The sequence below is a fragment of the Pogona vitticeps genome, chromosome 5 (genome assembly GCF_051106095.1).
Source record: "Pogona vitticeps strain Pit_001003342236 chromosome 5, PviZW2.1, whole genome shotgun sequence".
In the NCBI taxonomy this organism is placed as follows: domain Eukaryota; kingdom Metazoa; phylum Chordata; class Lepidosauria; order Squamata; family Agamidae; genus Pogona; species Pogona vitticeps.
Genome location: NC_135787.1, coordinates 129,441,228 through 129,460,439, shown reverse-complemented (window position 1 = coordinate 129,460,439; position 19,212 = coordinate 129,441,228). Strand labels below are relative to the sequence as shown.

General features: G+C 38.1%; 1 protein-coding gene across 13 annotated transcripts in view; it reads right to left on the bottom strand.

Moving 5' to 3' along the window:
- The window catches only part of CADPS2 (calcium dependent secretion activator 2), a 371,478-nt gene that overhangs the window by 167,229 nt on the left and 185,037 nt on the right, over positions 1-19,212 (bottom strand). For all 13 annotated transcript variants that reach the window (XR_012087419.2, XR_012087420.2, XR_012087421.2 and 10 more), the window contains exon 9: positions 2,727-2,793. Coding sequence is in view for 10 of the 13 variants with exons in the window: in XM_020803108.3 (XP_020658767.3) it covers positions 2,727-2,793 (67 nt within the window). In the remaining 3 variants the exon portion in view is untranslated. The remainder of the gene's footprint in view (positions 1-2,726; positions 2,794-19,212) is intronic.

Genomic DNA, 19,212 nt, shown 5'->3' with positions numbered 1-19,212 from the left:
AGTTCACAGAACTGAGATAATGACATGAATACTCATGCATAAGGGAGACTGTCATGCACTCAAAGATGAAAGCTGCTACAGATGAATTTAAATGATTCATACAAAGCTTTCCTAGTAGTGTAAATTTATTTTTTTTACATATACAAAATGCTGTCACATAAATGAGCTGCATCTAACAAAGTTATGAAAGAATCTTTATGTTTATCCATAGAGGATCAATACTGTCATAACACACCCACCCACCATTGCATGCTTATTTTACAACCTTTATCTATAGTAATTGTTTCCAACCTTGGGTCCTCAGATAGTCATGGACTAAAATTTCCAGAAGCCTTCACCACTAGCAGTGCTGACCCGTATTTCTGGGAGTTGCAGTCAAAAAACATCCAGGACCCAAAGATGGGAACTACTGACCTATACAGTGGGGTCTCTACTTAAGAACGTCCCTACTTAAGAACAATCCAACTTAAGAACAGCTCCATTTGCTAAATTTTGCTTCTACTTGAGAACAGAAATCCAAGATAAGAACAGGAAAAAAAACCTTTCCTGCTCTTTTTTTAACCAGCTTTGCATTAGTTCCTATGGGAACTAATGCTTCAATGTACGAACGCACCTCTACATAACAAAAAAAACAGCCAGAACGGATTAATTGGTATTCAGTCCATTCCTATGGGAAATTTTGCTTCAACTTAAGAACGTTTCAACTTAAGAACACCATTCCAAAACAGATTTAGTTCTTAAGTAGAGGTTCCACTGTAGTTTCTATGGACGGAAAAGAGCAGATACGGATTAAATGGTTTTCAATGCATTCCTATGGGAAATGCAGATTCAACATAAGAACTTTTCAACTTGAGAACCACCTTCCAATATGGATTACGTTCTTAAGTAGAGACCCCACTGTAATGTAAATAATGTTGAAAGGGCCTTGTACAGTCCATTTCAAGGAACAGGGTTTGCTATGGCAATTGAGCTGCTAGATACTCACACAACTGAACACTGCATGTTTATACCCTGTTTCCCCGAAAATAAAACCTAACCTGAAAATAAGCCCTAGTATGGTTTTCCAGGATGCTGAAAATATAAGCCCTACCCGAAAAATAAGCCCTAGTTAAGTGAAACCCCACCCCACACCATTGTGCAGCATTGTGCAGCAGCCAGAAGATGACATGAGTGTAAAATAAAAGATCCCCTGAAAATAAGCCCTAATGCGTTTTTTGGAGCAACAATTAATATAAGACCCGGTCTTATTTTCGGGGAAACATGGTATAAAGTTTCAAATTATACAGCATGCCATACATTTCTCATGAAACCGCTTCTTAAAAATACACAATTCTTTGCATACACTCCTCAGACTGGTCAGGAACCCAAGAAAGCACAGAGAAATACTACTTTTTCTACTCATTCCTGAGCATAAGACAAATTCATGTGCTGCCTTGAGTCTATGAAAAACAACAGTCTCCTTCAGTCTTCTTCCTGAGCCTACTGCAGGCATCAGTTAATGTGTTCAGAGTCACACTGTACCAGTCAATTAGCATGTCATAAGAAGCCAATGGAAGTCCTTCCCTCCAGGTATGATCATCATATTGTATTTATACTCTTGTCTTATCACTACTAAAGTCAACCCTCGATTTACGAACGGCCCTAGTTACGAACATTTCAACTTATGAACCGCTCTGATAGGAAAATATGGACTTGACTTGCAAACTTGAGTTACGAATGAAAAAAAAGCATGGGGAAGGCAAGGAAAGCAGGAAATTTGAACTTTCAGTTAGCGAAGAAGCTGCTTGTCTGCTTCCTCGCTCTTCCAAGTGGTTAGAGAGTGGGAAGAGAGAACTGGGACTTCCTGGTGTTGTCATTTTTAAATGTAAAATTTAGTTTAAAAGGTGCTTTGTTTGGGTTAAATGGTGCTTGGGTAAAAGGGAGCTCGGTTTGAGTTAAAACCTGCTTGGGTAAAAACATGCTTGGTTGCTTTAAAAGCTGCTTGTTTTGATTTAAAAAATGCTTGGTTGAAAAGGTGCCTGTTTTGGTGTAAAGGGTGCTTGATTTAAAAAGTGTTCTTTTTAAACAGTGTTCGTTCGTTCCCTCCATGGTTTCCTGCCTTTTTTTTTAACCTACGCCATCTTAGGTTAAAAAGAAAAAGAAAAAATCTGCCCCTAGTGGTAGGAACAGATTAACCGGTTTTGCATTAGTTCCTACTTACAAACCGCCCCTCAACCTAAGAACCAAACACAGCCCGAACGGATTAATTGGTTTTCAATGTATTTCTATGGGAAATGCTGATTCGAGTTATGAACTTTTCGACTTACAAACTTCCTTTCGGAACGGATTAAGCTCGTAAGTCAAGTGTTCACTGTACTATGTAGTGCTCAAGGTTGCTTACAATAAACACAACAATCGAAACAGATCTAGCCAGATCTGAAAGAATTCTTTCACAATTAGTTTTGCCAATGAAGTCTGACTTGTTTAGCACCCAGTGACCAAGCACAAAGCAATGGCAAGCTAATTTGTAACATGTGAAGCTAGCAAAGCTTGTGCTTTGGATAAACACAGCCTTTATCTCTTCTGCAAGCTCTGTTTCTAATGATGGGATAAATGTATCATATAGTTTGATCCTGAGAAGTCACACCACCCTGTACCATGTCCTGAGGGGTCTGCCAGTGCCCTGCTGGACTGCTCAGGATCTTTTCCCCTACTTGATTCCCATGGAAGATTTAAAAGTGACTAACCTGCACAAGAACGAAGTAGCGCTTTTTCCACCGTTTCCAGACCTTCTGACCAAGGGCATACAAATACCTGCCAACCAGGAAGACAAATAATTCCTCATTAAAGTTTTGCTAAAATGATCATTCAAACAAACATTCATTTACACTTTATTATGTGGTCAGACCCAAGTTAAAACAATACAACAATAAGAACAAAATAAAGATATTAAAACATTCTCATATTTAGACAAAACAGTCAGTTGGATTAAAAGGCTTTTTAATGAGATCTTCCTGTTAGACTCTGTAACTGTTGATTCATCATATTAACCAAACTATAGAGGTGCCTCAACTTACGACCATTTTGCGTTACGACCAGCTCTGGCCGCAAAAAATTGCTTCTACTTGCAGGGCGAAAAGGCGGGAAATTCAAATTGCCAACTACAGGTGGCGACGAGGCTACTTCTTTGTATCTCTTTTGCCCCAGCAATTCGAAAGTGTGCGTTGTCGTCGGAGGCCTGGGACTGCCTCCTTCTGCTCCTGAGAGAGTGTGTGTGTGTTTGCAGGGAGGCTTTGGGCTGCATTGTAAGGTAAGGTGCTATTTTTTTTGCTTTTTAAAAACTCTTCTGGGTTTTTTTGCAGTGTGGTTTTGTGCTGGGGAGTTATGTTACTGTGCTGTGATGGGTCTTTGGAGATTTGTTTGTTTTTTTGGGTCCCTCCCCATTTCTTATGGGTCTTGGGGGCTTTGGTTGCTTTTTAGATTCCTCCCTCCATTTCTGATGGGTCTTGGGGGGTTTCCTTGCTTTTTGGATTTCCCCCCATTTCCGAAGGGTCTTGGAGAGTTTGTTTGCTTTTTACCCCCCCCCCCATTTCCAATCTTGCACGATTGGCTTAATTGCTTTTTGCTTTGTCTTGTTTGCATTACAATGGGTCTTGCATGGCTGATTGGTTTTTGATTTGTTTTCTTTGCATTTATTTATTTTATTAGATTTATACTCCACCCACCTAGACTGGGTCTACTCTGGGCAGCATTACAAAATCTAAAAACAATGGAACCAATAAATATGTAAAAATCCGAGATGTAAAAATGTAAATATTAAGATGTAGCAGGAGGGAAAGCCTGCCTGAATAACCTTCTCTAACACTCAGAGAAGAAGCCAGGTGGATCTCTACGGGCAAGTTGTTCCAGAGGCGAGGGGACACTGCCGAGAAGGCCCAGTTCCTCATTCTTTTCTTCCTGGCTTCCCTCGGCGTTAGGCCCCTCAGTCACCTGGCCAGGCTAAAACAAGTGTCTCTGGCAGAACTGGGTGGGAGAAGGTGCTCTGCCAGATATCGAGGTCCTAAACTGTTTAGGGCTTTATAATCGTAAGAACTTTGAAATCAACACGGAAATGAATGGGCAACCAATGCAAGGAGACCAGTGTGGGGGAAATATGTTGGTGCCTCTTCACCCCAGTCAGAAGTCTGGCCGTAGCATTTTGTACCATCTGGTGCTTTAGGTCTTGCATGCTTGATTCTGTTTTGCTTTGACTTTGTCTTGCAATGGGTCTTGCATGGTTTATTGCTTTTCTTCCCCACCCCCACCCCTTTGGCTGGAAGGGATTAATGGTGTTTCCGACCAGTCTTGCAGTGATTTTTTTTTTGTGATTTTTTTTCTTCAGCCAGAATGGATTAATTGCATTTCAGTGCATTCCAATGGTAAATGGTGCTTTGCCTTACAACCATTTCAAGTTATGACCATCTTCCTGAACCAATTAAGTTGGTAAGTCGAGGCACCACTGTGTTTTGAGTTCTGATAAACTGAATATATACTCAGTTTTCTGTTGTATTCATTTCCATTTACTCACTCCTAATCATAAATGAAGCGATGATGATCAGAATATGATTAGCACCACTTACTATTTATGTAGCAGTCTGAATATACAGTAAGTATGCTATATGTAGTTGTTGTGGGTTTTTCCGGCTCTTTGGCCGTGTTCTGGAGGTTGTTCTTCCTAACATTTTGCCAGTCTCTGTGGCTGGCATCTTCAGAGGACAGAGTACTGTTCTCTGAAGATGCCGGCCATAGAGACTTGCGAAACGTTAGAAAGAACAACCTTCAGAACACGGCCAAAGAGCCCGAAAAATCCACAACAACCATTAGATCCCGGCCGTGAAAGCTTTCATGAATACATATGTTATATAGATTATCTTCCTTATCATTCAACACACTTATACAATAAGTTTGTATTATTTTCCATATGGCAAAAGGGATTGAAGCTTAAAACACAAAACCACTATACTAGTTTATGGCTGAAGTGTCATTTGAACTTCGTGGATCGCAGCTCACATCTTGCATCATCAAGCAACCACAGACTGCGCTCAGGAACTCTATGAATGAATGTCCTTAACTTTTAATGGTGTAAGCTGCCTCGGTCCTTTTTAAGGAGAAAGGCAGCATAAAAATATGTAAATAAAAATTAAAAATGAAATAAATACAAAGTCAACTTCCTGAGGCATTCAACTGACACTGCAGGAAACTGATGTTAAATTCTGAGCAACTACATGCAATGAAGACTGATGGTAAAGTAAGTTAATATGCACAATACTCAAAATCCTCTTGGCAATTTGTGCTTGCATTAGAGAAACCGTATAAGCTTTGGTGGCAAACCGCCATTACTTAACAAGGTGTTGATTGTGTTCTTCACTACTGTATACACCTAATCGTGGAAAACTTAATGTGATCTCCCTTATGCAAGCATAAATCTTTACCAGGACTCTGGCCACTCTTGAGGCAAAAACGAAATAGTTGGGGCAGTACCCTGTTGACTTCACTAGCAATAGCTCTGCCAGACTCTTCAGCACTCACCTGTCCATGAGAAGGAGCTTAGGTTTGCATTAGGAAGTACAGGATCTTAAAGGTACTTGTGAAAATTCATTAAATGTCACCTGGCTCAGGCAAGGGTCAACTGTGCAAATGAAACAGTATTTTGCCTTTGTTTTTCAAAAACAAATTCATTTTACATAGAGCTTTAATGGAACTAGTAAACAAATATAAAGTGGCTTATTTTTGAATTCACTTTCTAATAATGCTCATTCACTACTAGTGCTGGGCTAAAGGTTACTCAATAGGTATTCTATAGTTGTTTACAAAGACACATGGGAAAAGCAGGTCATAGGAATATGGCCCAAACATGGCTATACCTCTTCACATAGCTATTGTTGCAATAAGTATCATATGCAGTCACTAATACTGATATTTGGGAAGTGATCACTTATATAATACATTCGTTATTTTTAAAATAAATAACATTTAGGGGGGAAAGCAAAATTTCAAGCTGTAATGCTCCCTGAGGTGAACCTGTTCCTTTGTTCCCTACCTGTTTATTGCACCTTTCCTCTCTTTTCTTCACCTTTGAGTGAAGATATGGAAGTGATTGCTTTCCTCTGAAAAAGAGGGTCCTATTCTTGATCTATGTTCTCCCAAGAGGCAGAAATGGCAAGGATTGCTTTTGCACAACCTAGTTATAACTTTTCTTGAGTCTGTCTGCCTTGGCAATCATCATCCATTTCTCCTGGGTGGTGACATCAGTGGTGGACTATAATCTTTAAATTTAAACTTTCCTGTTCTCTCTGCCTCCAGGTTTCAAAGCTTTCCTGGGATTCCTTTCAACCTGGATAAACTTTTGGGAGCCTTAGGATGGGGGGCAGCCAGTTATCCTGCCATTGGGACTAGGAGACCAGCAGTGGAGATTTTATGATATTAAAGACTCCCAAAGGCTTCCTCAGGCCACAAGGGATCCCTATGAGCATTGCAAAGGGAGTATCATATGAATTGTGGCAAAGTCAGAGGGAAATATTGGGCAAAATCTTAAATATAAAGCATACTTCCTTAGATATCTTTATTCGAACTTTTTTCCCTTATAGAAATGCATTCCTACAGCTTACAACTATGGCTTTCTTTTAACAGGCAGCTCTGATACTTTCTTTAAACTAATGGTTTAAAGGGAAACAATAGCAACGAATTTCAATTTGAACACAAGCTTAAACTCTGCATCAAGATAAGTAAGAGAAAGGCCATTGTATACTTTCCCCTACCTTTAGAAAGTACAATTTAAGTAAAGTGGTAAGTACCAGCTCTCTTGGGAGGGGAGTCAGCCTAGAATTTAAAATGTGCTGTTCTTATCAGGATTAGGTAACAAAGAAATTAGTGCTATTGACACAAAGCCTGGATTTAACAGGAAAGCAAAGCCCCATGACACTTGGTCTGACATACCACTATAAATAAACAGCAATAGCCTTAAACTAATAACCCCTCCTTCTTTTGCTGTCCTTAGTGAGAAGAGCCATTTCTTACTGAATGACCTCTCCATAATTATTAAAGAAAGTTAAAAACAACAACACACCACAGAACTTTATAAACAACGTGTAGGACAATGTGTTTCATGCATCCAAATTGTCTTTTCCCAGAGATGCTAGGGAAGTATTGAAATAAACTTTTAAAAAGTATCAAGATATTAAATTTAAAATATGTTTTGGGGATCCACTGGCTGAAATCCAGTAATGTAAATTTATATCATGGCTATATTTTGCTAATAAAATGTTTCCTATTCCCCCCCACCAACAAAGATTCCTTAGGATACTTTCAACCTGGATAAACTCCCTTAGGATTCCTTTGGTCCTGGGGAAGCCATTAGTGACAACAGGATTCAGGAGAATCTTAAATGTGTAAAAAACATAGTTGTAATTAAGGATGGCACATTAAGCAAATGTTATATGAACAGGAGGACTCTGGCTTGTATCTCCAAAATATAAATAGCATATATTTTGTTTTCCATCGGGGTGATTCATAAAAGCAATGTACTTGTGATCCTTTTCCCTACTTTTCTTTTTGGCAAATAAAAAGTGCAGTAACTATGTTTTCAACGCATGGGATTCATCCCATTGACTTTAAAAAAGAGTGGGAACCTTTTGACACATGGTACCCATTTTGTAATATGGCAATGATGTGTTTTTTTTAACCTTCTCTGTTCTGAGCATTAATATTTTGATATAACATTTACTTGTAAAGATGCAGATTTAATTATTCATATCTTTTATAAACATTTTTGTTCAACTACTCCAAGGTTATAACAAACAGAGCACCCTTGTAACATTAAATTGTCTCATATCTGTGAATGCTGAACAAAGGACAGGTTAATTTTAAAGTATTTTCAATTACATCCTTCAAAGCTTCTATAAATATAATTGAAACAGAAATGCTTTACTTTCTCCCTTTGTTGAGATTTGTATTTAGGTTTTTGCTATAATCAGCAGCTTAATGTTTTACATGGCATCTTGGAGTTTCCTCAAAAGTTTATCAGGAGAGAACAATGGTGTGGCAAGCATCCCAAAAAGTCATTATTGGCTTTTTCCAGCAACATGTAGGTACTGGAGAGTGTTAGAAGTCACAGAATAAACTTAAAGGAGAGAAAGAGTGACATTCTGCCAACTTCACTGAGGTCCCTGTACAAGCTATCCCAGAAATCCTCTATAATATTCAGAGGGTCAAAATATACAGTCAGTGGTAAGTGAACAAGAGCTTTTCGGGAATGAAAAGGTTCTTTGAAATGAAAGTCAGAATGCAGTTAATTAAATTATCAAAATGTGATTAATTAAATTATTTCCAAAATTAATCAAATTATTTTGTTGCAGATACAACTGGTATCTGCACGAATTTGTTGCAGTGCTGAGAGCTTTTGCTCACACGCCACCATTTCATCCCCTTCTAGTTTCTGTTCTGCACCAGTCAGCCAGCATTCTGTGCCCCCTAAACATGTTCAGACCTTGGTGAGCTGATGTGTTGGTTTTTTGGGGTGTGTGTGTGTGTAATCCTCTTAGAGCTTTACTCTACTGGTGTTTCTTTTTAAATTTAAAATAAATCTGTTTTGGGGGGTTCCATAAAGCCCACTGAAAGCTTCTACTGTGGTGATTCAGTTTACTTCAGAACCACATGTATTTGAAAATGTGAGTTCATTTTTTGTACAGTATAAACAACAAATAAATCAAACAGTAACCTATCTTTTCAATTGTTTGCTACACAAATTCTATCCTACCTGAGTACACTGACAGAAACCGCAAAGAGTAGTGAATCTATTTATTAGTAACTATGCTTCCATTCTCCATTTTAAACTCGGATGTCCCATATTTTGATAATGACAAAATTGTCTTTATTAAACACAGACATAAAGCTGTTAATGCAGCACGTAAAGAATGTTTTTTTCTTTTTAAGATATACTTCTTGCAGAATAAAAAGTCAAAACACACAGGAAATAACCCCAATTATCCAGTGGTATGTCAAGTACATTAAAGTATATAAAAGATATGTCAAAAGTTTATATACATTTAAACTGCGCTGTAAGACTTCATATGGTTCTGTAGGTTGATTGGGGTGTGTGGGAAGAGTCAGTGCTAATGATTAGCTGAACAAACAGAATAATTATACTGAAACATGTCACAATTGTTGGGGATAGGTTACAAGTTACTATTGCTTCAGTATAGTTTCTCTCTCGTTCAGTTAAAAAAAATCCAGGGATGAACAAACTATCTGCAACTCAAATATTAACCCTCTACTTCTATTTATCACAATGGAAAAAAAAACCATGGAAAATCGGGGAGGAATCAATATATATATATATAGCAGTTCAGTCCAGCAAAGGGCTTTTCTTAAAAAGAAGCTTCAGTCAAGGTTGAAAGAGCAATTAATGCAGTCTCAAAATCTGGGCCATTCTGATAGAGTTCAGTTAACATGTGGCAGAAGTAATCATCCACTTGTGAAAATGATTTTCAGTTCATTCTCAAACACCTTTCAGACACTCATGATCCCATTTAACTGACAACAATACAGGCTATCTGTGGGCATCATTGCATTCAATGTGAGAACCAATAGGGACCAAATGCCCACAGGCACTTTCAGTCATCAAGGCATGTTCTGTGCTGCCTAGCATAAAAGGAACCCTTCCTTGTACTGCATTCCTTCTTTTATTGAACCCCACAAGATTAAGCCATTCCTTTCTCTCCTCCCCCAACCCCCTTTTCATTTGTCTTCTGTTGAGGATGAGAGAGACAACAGATTGAAGACAACAATATGGCCTGGGTCATCAAAAGCCTAGCAGTAAACATTCTCAGATTGATTTTAGTACTTTTCTGTGCTCTTGAGAAACAGCTCTAAACACATCTTCAAAACAAATGGGTGGGGAAAAAAACCCCCACATACCACACATAGTCCAAACAACTGTTATAATTATGTCTGTTAAGGACAAATATCTTGAGAAGTGTCAAGAAAGCCAAACAATGGTGGAAAACATTTCTATTTACTCCAATGAATAAGATGCTCATAGTATGAATAAGAAAATCAGCAATAAAGCTCAGCAATTTCCTTGAAAATATTTCATTTTCTTTCAGTTTTCTGAGGTACATTTTCCCATTTATACAGGTATGACAAAGATATCCATGGCTGTTTTTACAGAAATGTAACACAGAACTATGACTTCCATTTCAGTTCAAGAGGAAAAAAAAGTCAGAATTATGTAAGAAGAATTTCATAAGTGCTTGCAAATATTTGTCCCTGAAGTCATACTTTGTCTTGAGCCCAGAAGACAACCTGAGTTTTTGTAATTTAAGAGTGCAATCCTATTCATGAGTACCCAGAAGAAAGTCCCAGTAAGCTCAATATTTGTGTATAGGATTGTAGCCTAAGGAAACAACAATGCTTGTAAACGAAAAAGGGGGGAGGCAAGGAAAGCAAAGAGATTGTAGTGGTTTCCTTAAAAACAGAACCACTTTTGCTGTTAATATATGTTTGCTTAGATAAAAAGGCAGATCAGTTCCCTGTTCTAGAAAAGCCATCAAACCCCACAAACTCTCTCCAAAAGTGGGGGGAAGATGGTAAGGACCCAATCAATCTAAGAAATCTCAAGTATTTTTCAAAAGCAGTAAACTGCATTTAACCATTAGGCCTTGAACTGTCCTATTTAAGAAGACACTGTCCCCTTTTTTCATTTATAGGTTATTATTCTGATCATTTTACCTTTACCAATCTCCCAAAGATAAACATAGAAAAAGAATGAATGTGGGATTATGTTTTGAACCACAGCAGAACCACTGCTCAACCATGCTCCCCTGATACAAGTAAAGATTCCAGGTACATTTCCCTGTATATATTCCCAACATAATGCTAATATATGTTGTTGGTTTACTGTTTTTTTATTTAATTTGCAAATGTTACTTGGAAGTGCAACCAATTAAAGCTGCTGCTGTATCAATGTGGGGCTTGAAGGGCCAGGTTATACTCCCAACTGGAGGAAAGCCTTCCTTATTTGTATCAACTTGTAAATTCTGTGATCAAATATAATCATATCACTAACAGTGTGGAAGACACAACAACTACACAAACTACAGTCCTTCAAAACTGGAATGCAGCCACAGAAATACTGAATAGATCCATGTTGTACTGAAAGCAAAACCATGGTCTCAATTATACTCCTTCTGCTATCATATCTATTATTAAAAAATATTGAATGGATTTATCTAAAATATTTTTACCCCACCTTTCTCCTTAAAAAAAGCACCCAAGGCAGCTTACATAATTAAAAATACAATATGAAAAGCTAAAAACAGCTAATTATTCAACTATTAAGGAAGAATTAATAACACTACATGTATTATATGAATCTATTTTATATTGATTTGGTTTTACCGGTCTTTGACCGTAATAAAGTATACTACTACTACTATATAAAAAATGTTGGGTAAAAGCATTAAAAAAAAAAAGATTTAGAAGCAACAAAATATAAACTGTTCTGCTTATGAAGTGAAACCTTTCTTTCTCTTTCTTGTATTAGAATAAAAAAAAAGACATTGGATAAAATGTAACTAAGCAATAGAATGAACTGTACAGCTGAGACAAACGCAGGCTTAAATTAAAATTGGCCCAGCTACATTTTAATAAGTAACTTTCTAAGATTTCTCTCAGTCTCAGTATTTTGAGAGCCAGTAATTCAAGGGTCACAATTTCACAAAGCTCACAACATGTCTATTGTATGTATGTATGGTGTTTTTTAAGAATACAGGTCTTAACACACCACCTGTCTAGCTCAGTACTGCCTCCATGTGTCTGTAGTTTCCTAGTTTTGGCAAAAGTTTTGTCCAAGCGCTGCTACCTGAGAACTTTTTCATTGCAAATGCCAGGGAACGATGGAAGATCACAGAAACATGGCTTGAAATCTTCACCATCACTGTTAAGGGTTCACCATGATTTGGCAAGCTCTGCTTGTTGTACCTGTTCTTACTAATATAATTTAACTGCAGTGAACATTTTTTTTTAATTTATGGTATTATTTTTAAATCTTGTCCTTCCTCTAAGGAACTTAATATAGCCTACACAGTACTTAGAGAGTTAGCAGCAACTAGTTACAAGTAATATAGTTATTTAAAACTATTTAATTGGGGGCAATGAGAGTAGAACTAAGTTGCATTTCAAGAGCAGGGTAATGGGTAGTTAAATGACACAAAAAACCTTTATAATGTTGTCTAGTTACTTTTTAAAATGACTGTTAAAAGGTGTTTTAAAGAATTTTTAGATGTATTCTCAAAGATTTTTTGACAGGAAAATTTCAAGCTTCGTGCCATTTCTTATCAGTCCTAACTGATAAGAAAAAACTGTTTTGTTTCATCTTTCTGACTGATTGACTGGTTGATTGATTGATTGATTGATTGGATTTCTATCCCACCCATCTAGACCAAGGGTCTATTGTGAGCGGTTTACAAATTTAAAAACAATAAAACCAAAAACATATATTATAGGGCCAAGATGGCGAAGTATAAGAAATTTTTAGATATAATATCCAGGATTGGCTACTCCAGAGTACTGCTCTGTTTTTCCAGCACAGTGGTGCCTTGACTTATGAACTTAATCCATCCCCGAAGATGTTGATAAATCAAAACGTTTGTAAGTCAGATCAGGAATGGATTGAAACCCGATTAATCCGTTCCGGATTTTTTTTGTTTTTATATCAAGGCACGGTTTGTAAGTTGAAATATTAGTTCTCGTAGGAACTAATGTAAAATCGGTTAATCCTCTACTACTAGGGGGAGAATTTTTCTTCTTTTTACCTAAGAGGAACTTAGGTTAAAAAAAGGGCAGGAAAGGAGGGAGGGAGGGAGGAAACAATGGGGAAAAGAGGAAAGAAAGAAAGAAAGAAGGTCATCACTGGGGCACACAGACCCTTCAGACAAAGGTTTGTGCTTTTAAGCACAAAAAGAGAGACAACACACAGAGAGAAGACAATGGGGGGGGGAGTTTGGAGTCTAAAACACATTTTAAACCCACACATTTTAAACCCACACATTTTACAATAACACATTTTAAGCCAAGCAACCAAAAGACTAAAATGCATTTTAGAGGCCAACAGCAAGACAGACCTTTGCAAACAGTTTTCTGATTTTAAAACCAATAGCCAGCACAGAAACATAACCCCCCCACCTAGCCACCTACCCCAACCCCAAGCTGCAAAACCCCTGTACAGTAAATACAGTGTATTCATCCAGAACAGGCAGTCCCTCTGTTTTAAAAAAGAAAGTCAAAAATCCAAAAAATAAAAAAAGCCAAAAAAATACAGTCTGTACAGTACAGTACTGTACCAGGCAGTAGGCAGTCGGAGGTCTCTCTCCGTATCCACACTCTCTAACCGCTGGGGCGAGTGAGGTAGCAGACAAGCAGCCTCTTCGCTGGCCCAATGCTTAACAGAAAGTTCAAATTTCCCGCCTTCCCCGCTTTTTTTCATTTGTAAGTCAAAGCTCTGTTCGCAAGTCAAAGCAAAATTTTACGAATGGAGCTGTTCGTAACTCAAAATGTTTGTAGGCTGGGACGTTCGTAAGTCAAGGCACCACTGTAGTGCTGGTAACAACAGTACAATACATAACATAATGTAATGCTTTACAAAACATATCAGCAGTCTAGCTGCCCCGAAATAATACCTAATTCAATAACTTGGTACATCTGTCACCAACATAGGGTTCCTGAGTAAGCTAGTGGAGTGGGTAGTGGCTGATCAACTTCAGGCACTTGTGGATGAGACCAACACACTTTATCCATTCCAGTCTGTCTGGGTTTAGGCTGCATTATGGCATGAAGATGGTATTAGACACCTGCATGATGACCTGAGGGAGGCCCACAGGAGCAATACATCTCTGCCGTTCCTCCTCAACTTCTCAGTGGTCTTTGATACCATTGACCATGGTATCCTCCTGGGGAGGCTTTGAGATTAGGGATAATCACCCTGGCATTGTCCTGGCTCTTATTCTTCCTTGAAGATGGCCTCTGATCCCTGGACTCTAAACCGTGGAGTCCTGCAGGGATCAATCATCTCCCCTTTGCTTTTTAACATCTACATGAAACCACTGGGGGAAATCATACGGAGATCTGGAGTATCATGTAATCAGTATTCTGTTGATACCCACCTCTATCTCTCCTTCCACCCTTCCACAGTGGATGCCATCTTGTCCCTTGAGCGCTGACTGACTGCAATACTGGAGTGGATGGAGGCAAGCAGGTTGAGATTGAATCCAGACAAGATGGAGGTCCTCTGGGTGGGGGCCTCCTCTGGTGTGTGAATTGGGTGACTCCCTTTCTTTTGGAGGGGACAATCTCTGCACCATGGATGAAGTTCACAGTCTGGGCATCCTTCTGGACCCAGTGCTATTGAGGGCATCTCAGATGGTGTCTGTGGTCCTGTCAGCCTATTTCCATCTCAGGCAGATTACTCAGCTGTGTCCCTGCCTTGACATCGCATTGGTTCATGCTTTGGTGATCCTAAAGTTAGATTACTACATGGGACTGCCTTTGAAACCGATACAGAAACTTCAACAGGACCAGAACACAGTGACCTGACTAGTTACGGGATCTTTTAAATATCAGCATATCACCCCAGTACTGGCCACCCTTCATCGGCTACTGGTTTGTTTTTGTAACAGGTTCAAGGTGCTGGCTCTGACCTATAAAGCCCTTAACAGTTTGGGACCTCAGTACATGGCTGACTACCTCCTTCCAAGTGGAACTGCCTATCCTGCCGGTGCTCCTCAGGCTGGACGTTTGAGGTTGCCAACCCCAAGAGAAGCCTGGGGGGGGGGAACATGGCCCTTTTCTGTGGTTGTTCCCCAATTGTGGAATGAACTCCAAAATTCACCTCGCCCCTTCCTCGGTAACATCTGAGCATCCTTCCCACAATACTGGTTTCTACTCCAACATTTCAACCAGTATCCTATGTTGACTTCCACACTGTAATCCCCATAACATTATTTAGCACATATTCCCTGATTTCTGAACTAAGATTTTTTTTCAGAATGTTAAAACTATGTAATGATTATTTTTACAGCAGGTTATAATCAGATTTTTACAAAATAAACTAATTTAAGAGAGATATTTTAAAACGGTCAGAAGTTGGAAACTAATCAATGTAATTAGAACACTTCCAGTCGACAAACATTAGGTGACTAACAGCAAAGCTGCCGTGCAGGTTAATACAGAGATTTACAAATTCCTTACCACACTCCAGTGGGAGAAATACCACATCAGTTTCAGAGATATGCAATCCAACATAGAGAATGTCAAGCAAAAACTAAAAACTTAAAAATAACTAACTAACTAACTAACTAACTAACTAAATAAATAAATAAATAAATAAATGAATAAAGAAGACAAAAACATTGTGGAGTTAAAGACTAACTGCTATACTGTATTTTAGTGTGAACTTTCATGGACAAGACCACTTCTTCTGAATTGTCCAAAAATATATCACAGTAAAATATAGCAGTCAGTCTTTAAGATGTCACAATGTTTTTGTCTTCTTTGAGGAGGGATTGTTTTTGCCCGACATGCTAGCACAGACTAACATAGCTGCCTCTTCTAAAGCCACAACATAGAGAAGTGGCACTATAGCCTAAATGGCAACATGTCAACATCCATACTTATTCCTTGTACACCTGATAGCTTCCCAATGTCAGACAAGAGATGCTTAATAATAAAATCTTAACATCTTGATTGTTTGTATACATGATATAGTACTGACAATAGCTTGCATCATCCTAGCTTAAATACTGTTCAGTTTCTCCTACCATGCTGTCAGTCATACGCAGTCCTATAAAAGTTACTAATAAATGTTTGGAAACTGAGTTGCAGCCCTATGTAAAAGGCTCCCCATAGGACATCACATTGCCAAACCTGTTTCCCAGCTGTGGTGTGCAACAGCTTTGCACATTTTCAAAATCTAATGTCTTAGAAATTGCCCTCCCCTGAACATTACAGTCTTTAAAAGAAATGTTTTTATGTGTTACTTTTCACTTTGTAATCTAGTTTGCACATCATTATTTAAAAAAATAAGTTAAGATGTCAGTGAGTAAACAAGCCAGAGTTTAGTACATAAACACTGCTCCTTGTGGTATATGGCTGAGTGCTAGCAAAATGAGTCATGATCAGTAATCCCAAATGCTAATTTGATGTTAGTTTCTGATCCTGGCTTGTTTACAAGGACTTAACTATAGTTTGGAAATCAAACTTGGTTCAAAGTCCTTCTCTAAAGCTTGCTTTCTTACTTGTGAAATGGTAGAAAAGGAGAAGCGTGAAACAGTCTGCACACGTCTTGCAACTTGTCAATTTGTTTCTATGTAGACATTGTCAAAGGCCTCATATGTTATTTATTTTATTAATTAGAATTTAAACCTGTCCAGTAATCAAAGTTCTCTGGACAGTGTGTAACTTTAAAATAATACAAGTTACTGTATAATGAAATCAATGATAAAGAAAAAAGCATTATACAAAAGTAAAATAAAACCAGAGACAAGGATACAAAGACAGAAAAGCATTTAAAAAAAAATACTCTTAAGATCCTCAGAAAAGTCCTTCACTTTGTGCTGAAAAGAACATAATATAGGCTCTAAGCAAGCATCTCTGAAGACAGCATTGCACAGATGGAGCACCACCACTGAGGAAACCTATTTGCTTGAAGTCAACCTCCTCCTTTCATGGGGGGCAAAGAGTACAGTACTGTAAAAAGGTCTCAGATGATACTTCAAGTTATAGCCCGAAATCCTGTTGCATGTTTTAGTGCAACTTTAAGGCACAAAGTCCTGTAAGTTAAGAAATCTTCACAGACATTATCTGCTGCATACAGAATTGTGTGACTCGCCATGCAATGGATAATGCCTATGAGGATTTCTTCACTTACAGCAATTTGTGTGTAAAAGTTAGGCTGTTTGCATAATTATGCTGCAGGATTTTAGCCATTCATAGGTAAGCAGGAAATACTCCTATAGCTAATCTACTTTTAAGTTACTAAGGGCGTTGAAGAATAAAAGCAACACTCTGAACCGGATCCAGTAAAATGTATCAGTGTTCTGTGACTGTTTGTAACAGTCATCCACTGTTTTTTTAGAGGTGGAGAGCTGAAAGAGGAAGGAAAACCAAAGCTGACTGCTGATAGGTCAGTGAAATCTAGACTTTTGCACAGAAGGTCCACCATAAACAACAACCCTTTACACAAAATATTACAATACGTTAAAATCTATTGGCTGGAAACCTGTTATACAACACTGAGTGTATAAAGGCTGATCTTAATTTAGTTTTATTTATTTATTTATTTATTTTTAGGATTTATAAACCACCCCATTAGTGCATAGCACTATTCTGGGTGGATTGCATGAACAGAAAAATGAAGAAAATGCCTGAACAATCAACTGATGTGTCTGATGGCACAAAACATTTGAGCAGAGGAGCAAGGAAGGAAACAAATTCAGAAGAAGAAATGTACAGTTTCCCGCCACCATGTTCTGAGGCTCCACAGGGAACATCAGAATCCATAGTTTTAGGGATCCATGTTAAGGCTCCGAAAGGCTTCCCCACGTTGAAAGGGATTCCTAGGGAGACTTGGAAATAAGGGAGGGAGGAATAGGAAATGTTAAATTAAATACTTAAGTACATAGCTGATGACATCATAAGCCTTTGTGTGCACAGAGGCATGCAACAGGATACCAGCCACAGAAAGACATCCACTGATAGCAGCAGTGATCTTTTACTCTCAGCACCATCAGAAGGCACTTCTGACTGTGAACTTTGACAAATACAATTTAAGTCAATGAAACTACAGTAGAATAACTTGATCTTTAAATAGCTTGTCAAAAACTCTCAGATCCTGTTACACTATTGAGCCAATAAATACCAAACTGATATTAGAAACACAGGTGTGTGTGTGTATGTATGTGTAGTACACACACAATGCACTCATGTTCTATATTCCAGTATGTAGTTAATTTAAAATAAGTACAGAACAGACCATAAACAAAATTAGCTGGATTTCACTCAAGTCAAACTGTTTGAAAGAAAATGTTCACAAATGTTCTAACAAAAGCAGTGCCTGGCAAATAGAAATGATTGCCACAGGATTCTTAAAAGGGGTTTTGGAAATTGTAGCTGTCCAGATAGGACGGCAAGTTATGATAGGAGTCATTCAACAACATTATTCAACAATATGTTTTAAAATTTAATACATTTTTTTCTGCTAGGACTCCTCTTGATCCTGAACCAGAACATTAACATATTTGAATTCATCAACCATTTTGGCATTTTTACTGGATCCATCATTGCATATGTATATTGATCACATATCAGGACAGGACCGACTGAGGCATCCATACTGCTTAAGTATGCAAAGTAATTTTGCACAATACTTTACATCCTACGGTAGGAAGACAGGAATCTTCTTTGAATGAAGCACGTAAATAACAGAAAAGATCTGTTTCTTCATGGATGAATATGAAGCTAATTTTACAAAGGTGCAATGGATACTGGGAAAGCTGACCTGGTTTAACATTCTGAACTTTGGAATGGAAAAACTGGAATCCTTGCAGCAGCACTAATAACCATAAAAAGGGTTTCAGAGAAACTCCTTAACATCCTCTAATATTAAAAAGAAGTTAACGGAAACTAAACAATCACTGTAGTGGAGGAACTCCACTTAATTTATGAGAGTGGTCTATAAACCATTTAGGTTGTTTAGAATGTTACTACTGTCCCTGAGTTGTTGAGTAATGAGTATCATGAAATAACTTTCGTGCCAAGTAAATATGCAGCAGCCATCAAAATAGCTCAGTGAGTTAGGTGTCTGTCTGCGAGTTCATTTTCCCACTATGCATCCCAGAAGAGCCAGCCTGTGTGGCCTTAGGCAAGCTGCACAGTCCCAGGATGCCCCTTAGAAGAAGGGAACAGTAAACCACTTTTGAGTACTCTTTACCTAGAAAACCCTGAAAAGGGTTGAAAAAAATAAGAATTGACTTGACAGCACACAACAGGTAGGGTCCCAAGCAGTTCTCACCTTCCATAAATTACAATTAATTTTTAATTTAGTCATGTTATCCTGCACATAACTTTGCTAGTGTACTATGTCAAACAACCTTTCTGCTAGAAGTCATTTTCAACATGCACAGCAGCCTCTTCTGGGTTTTA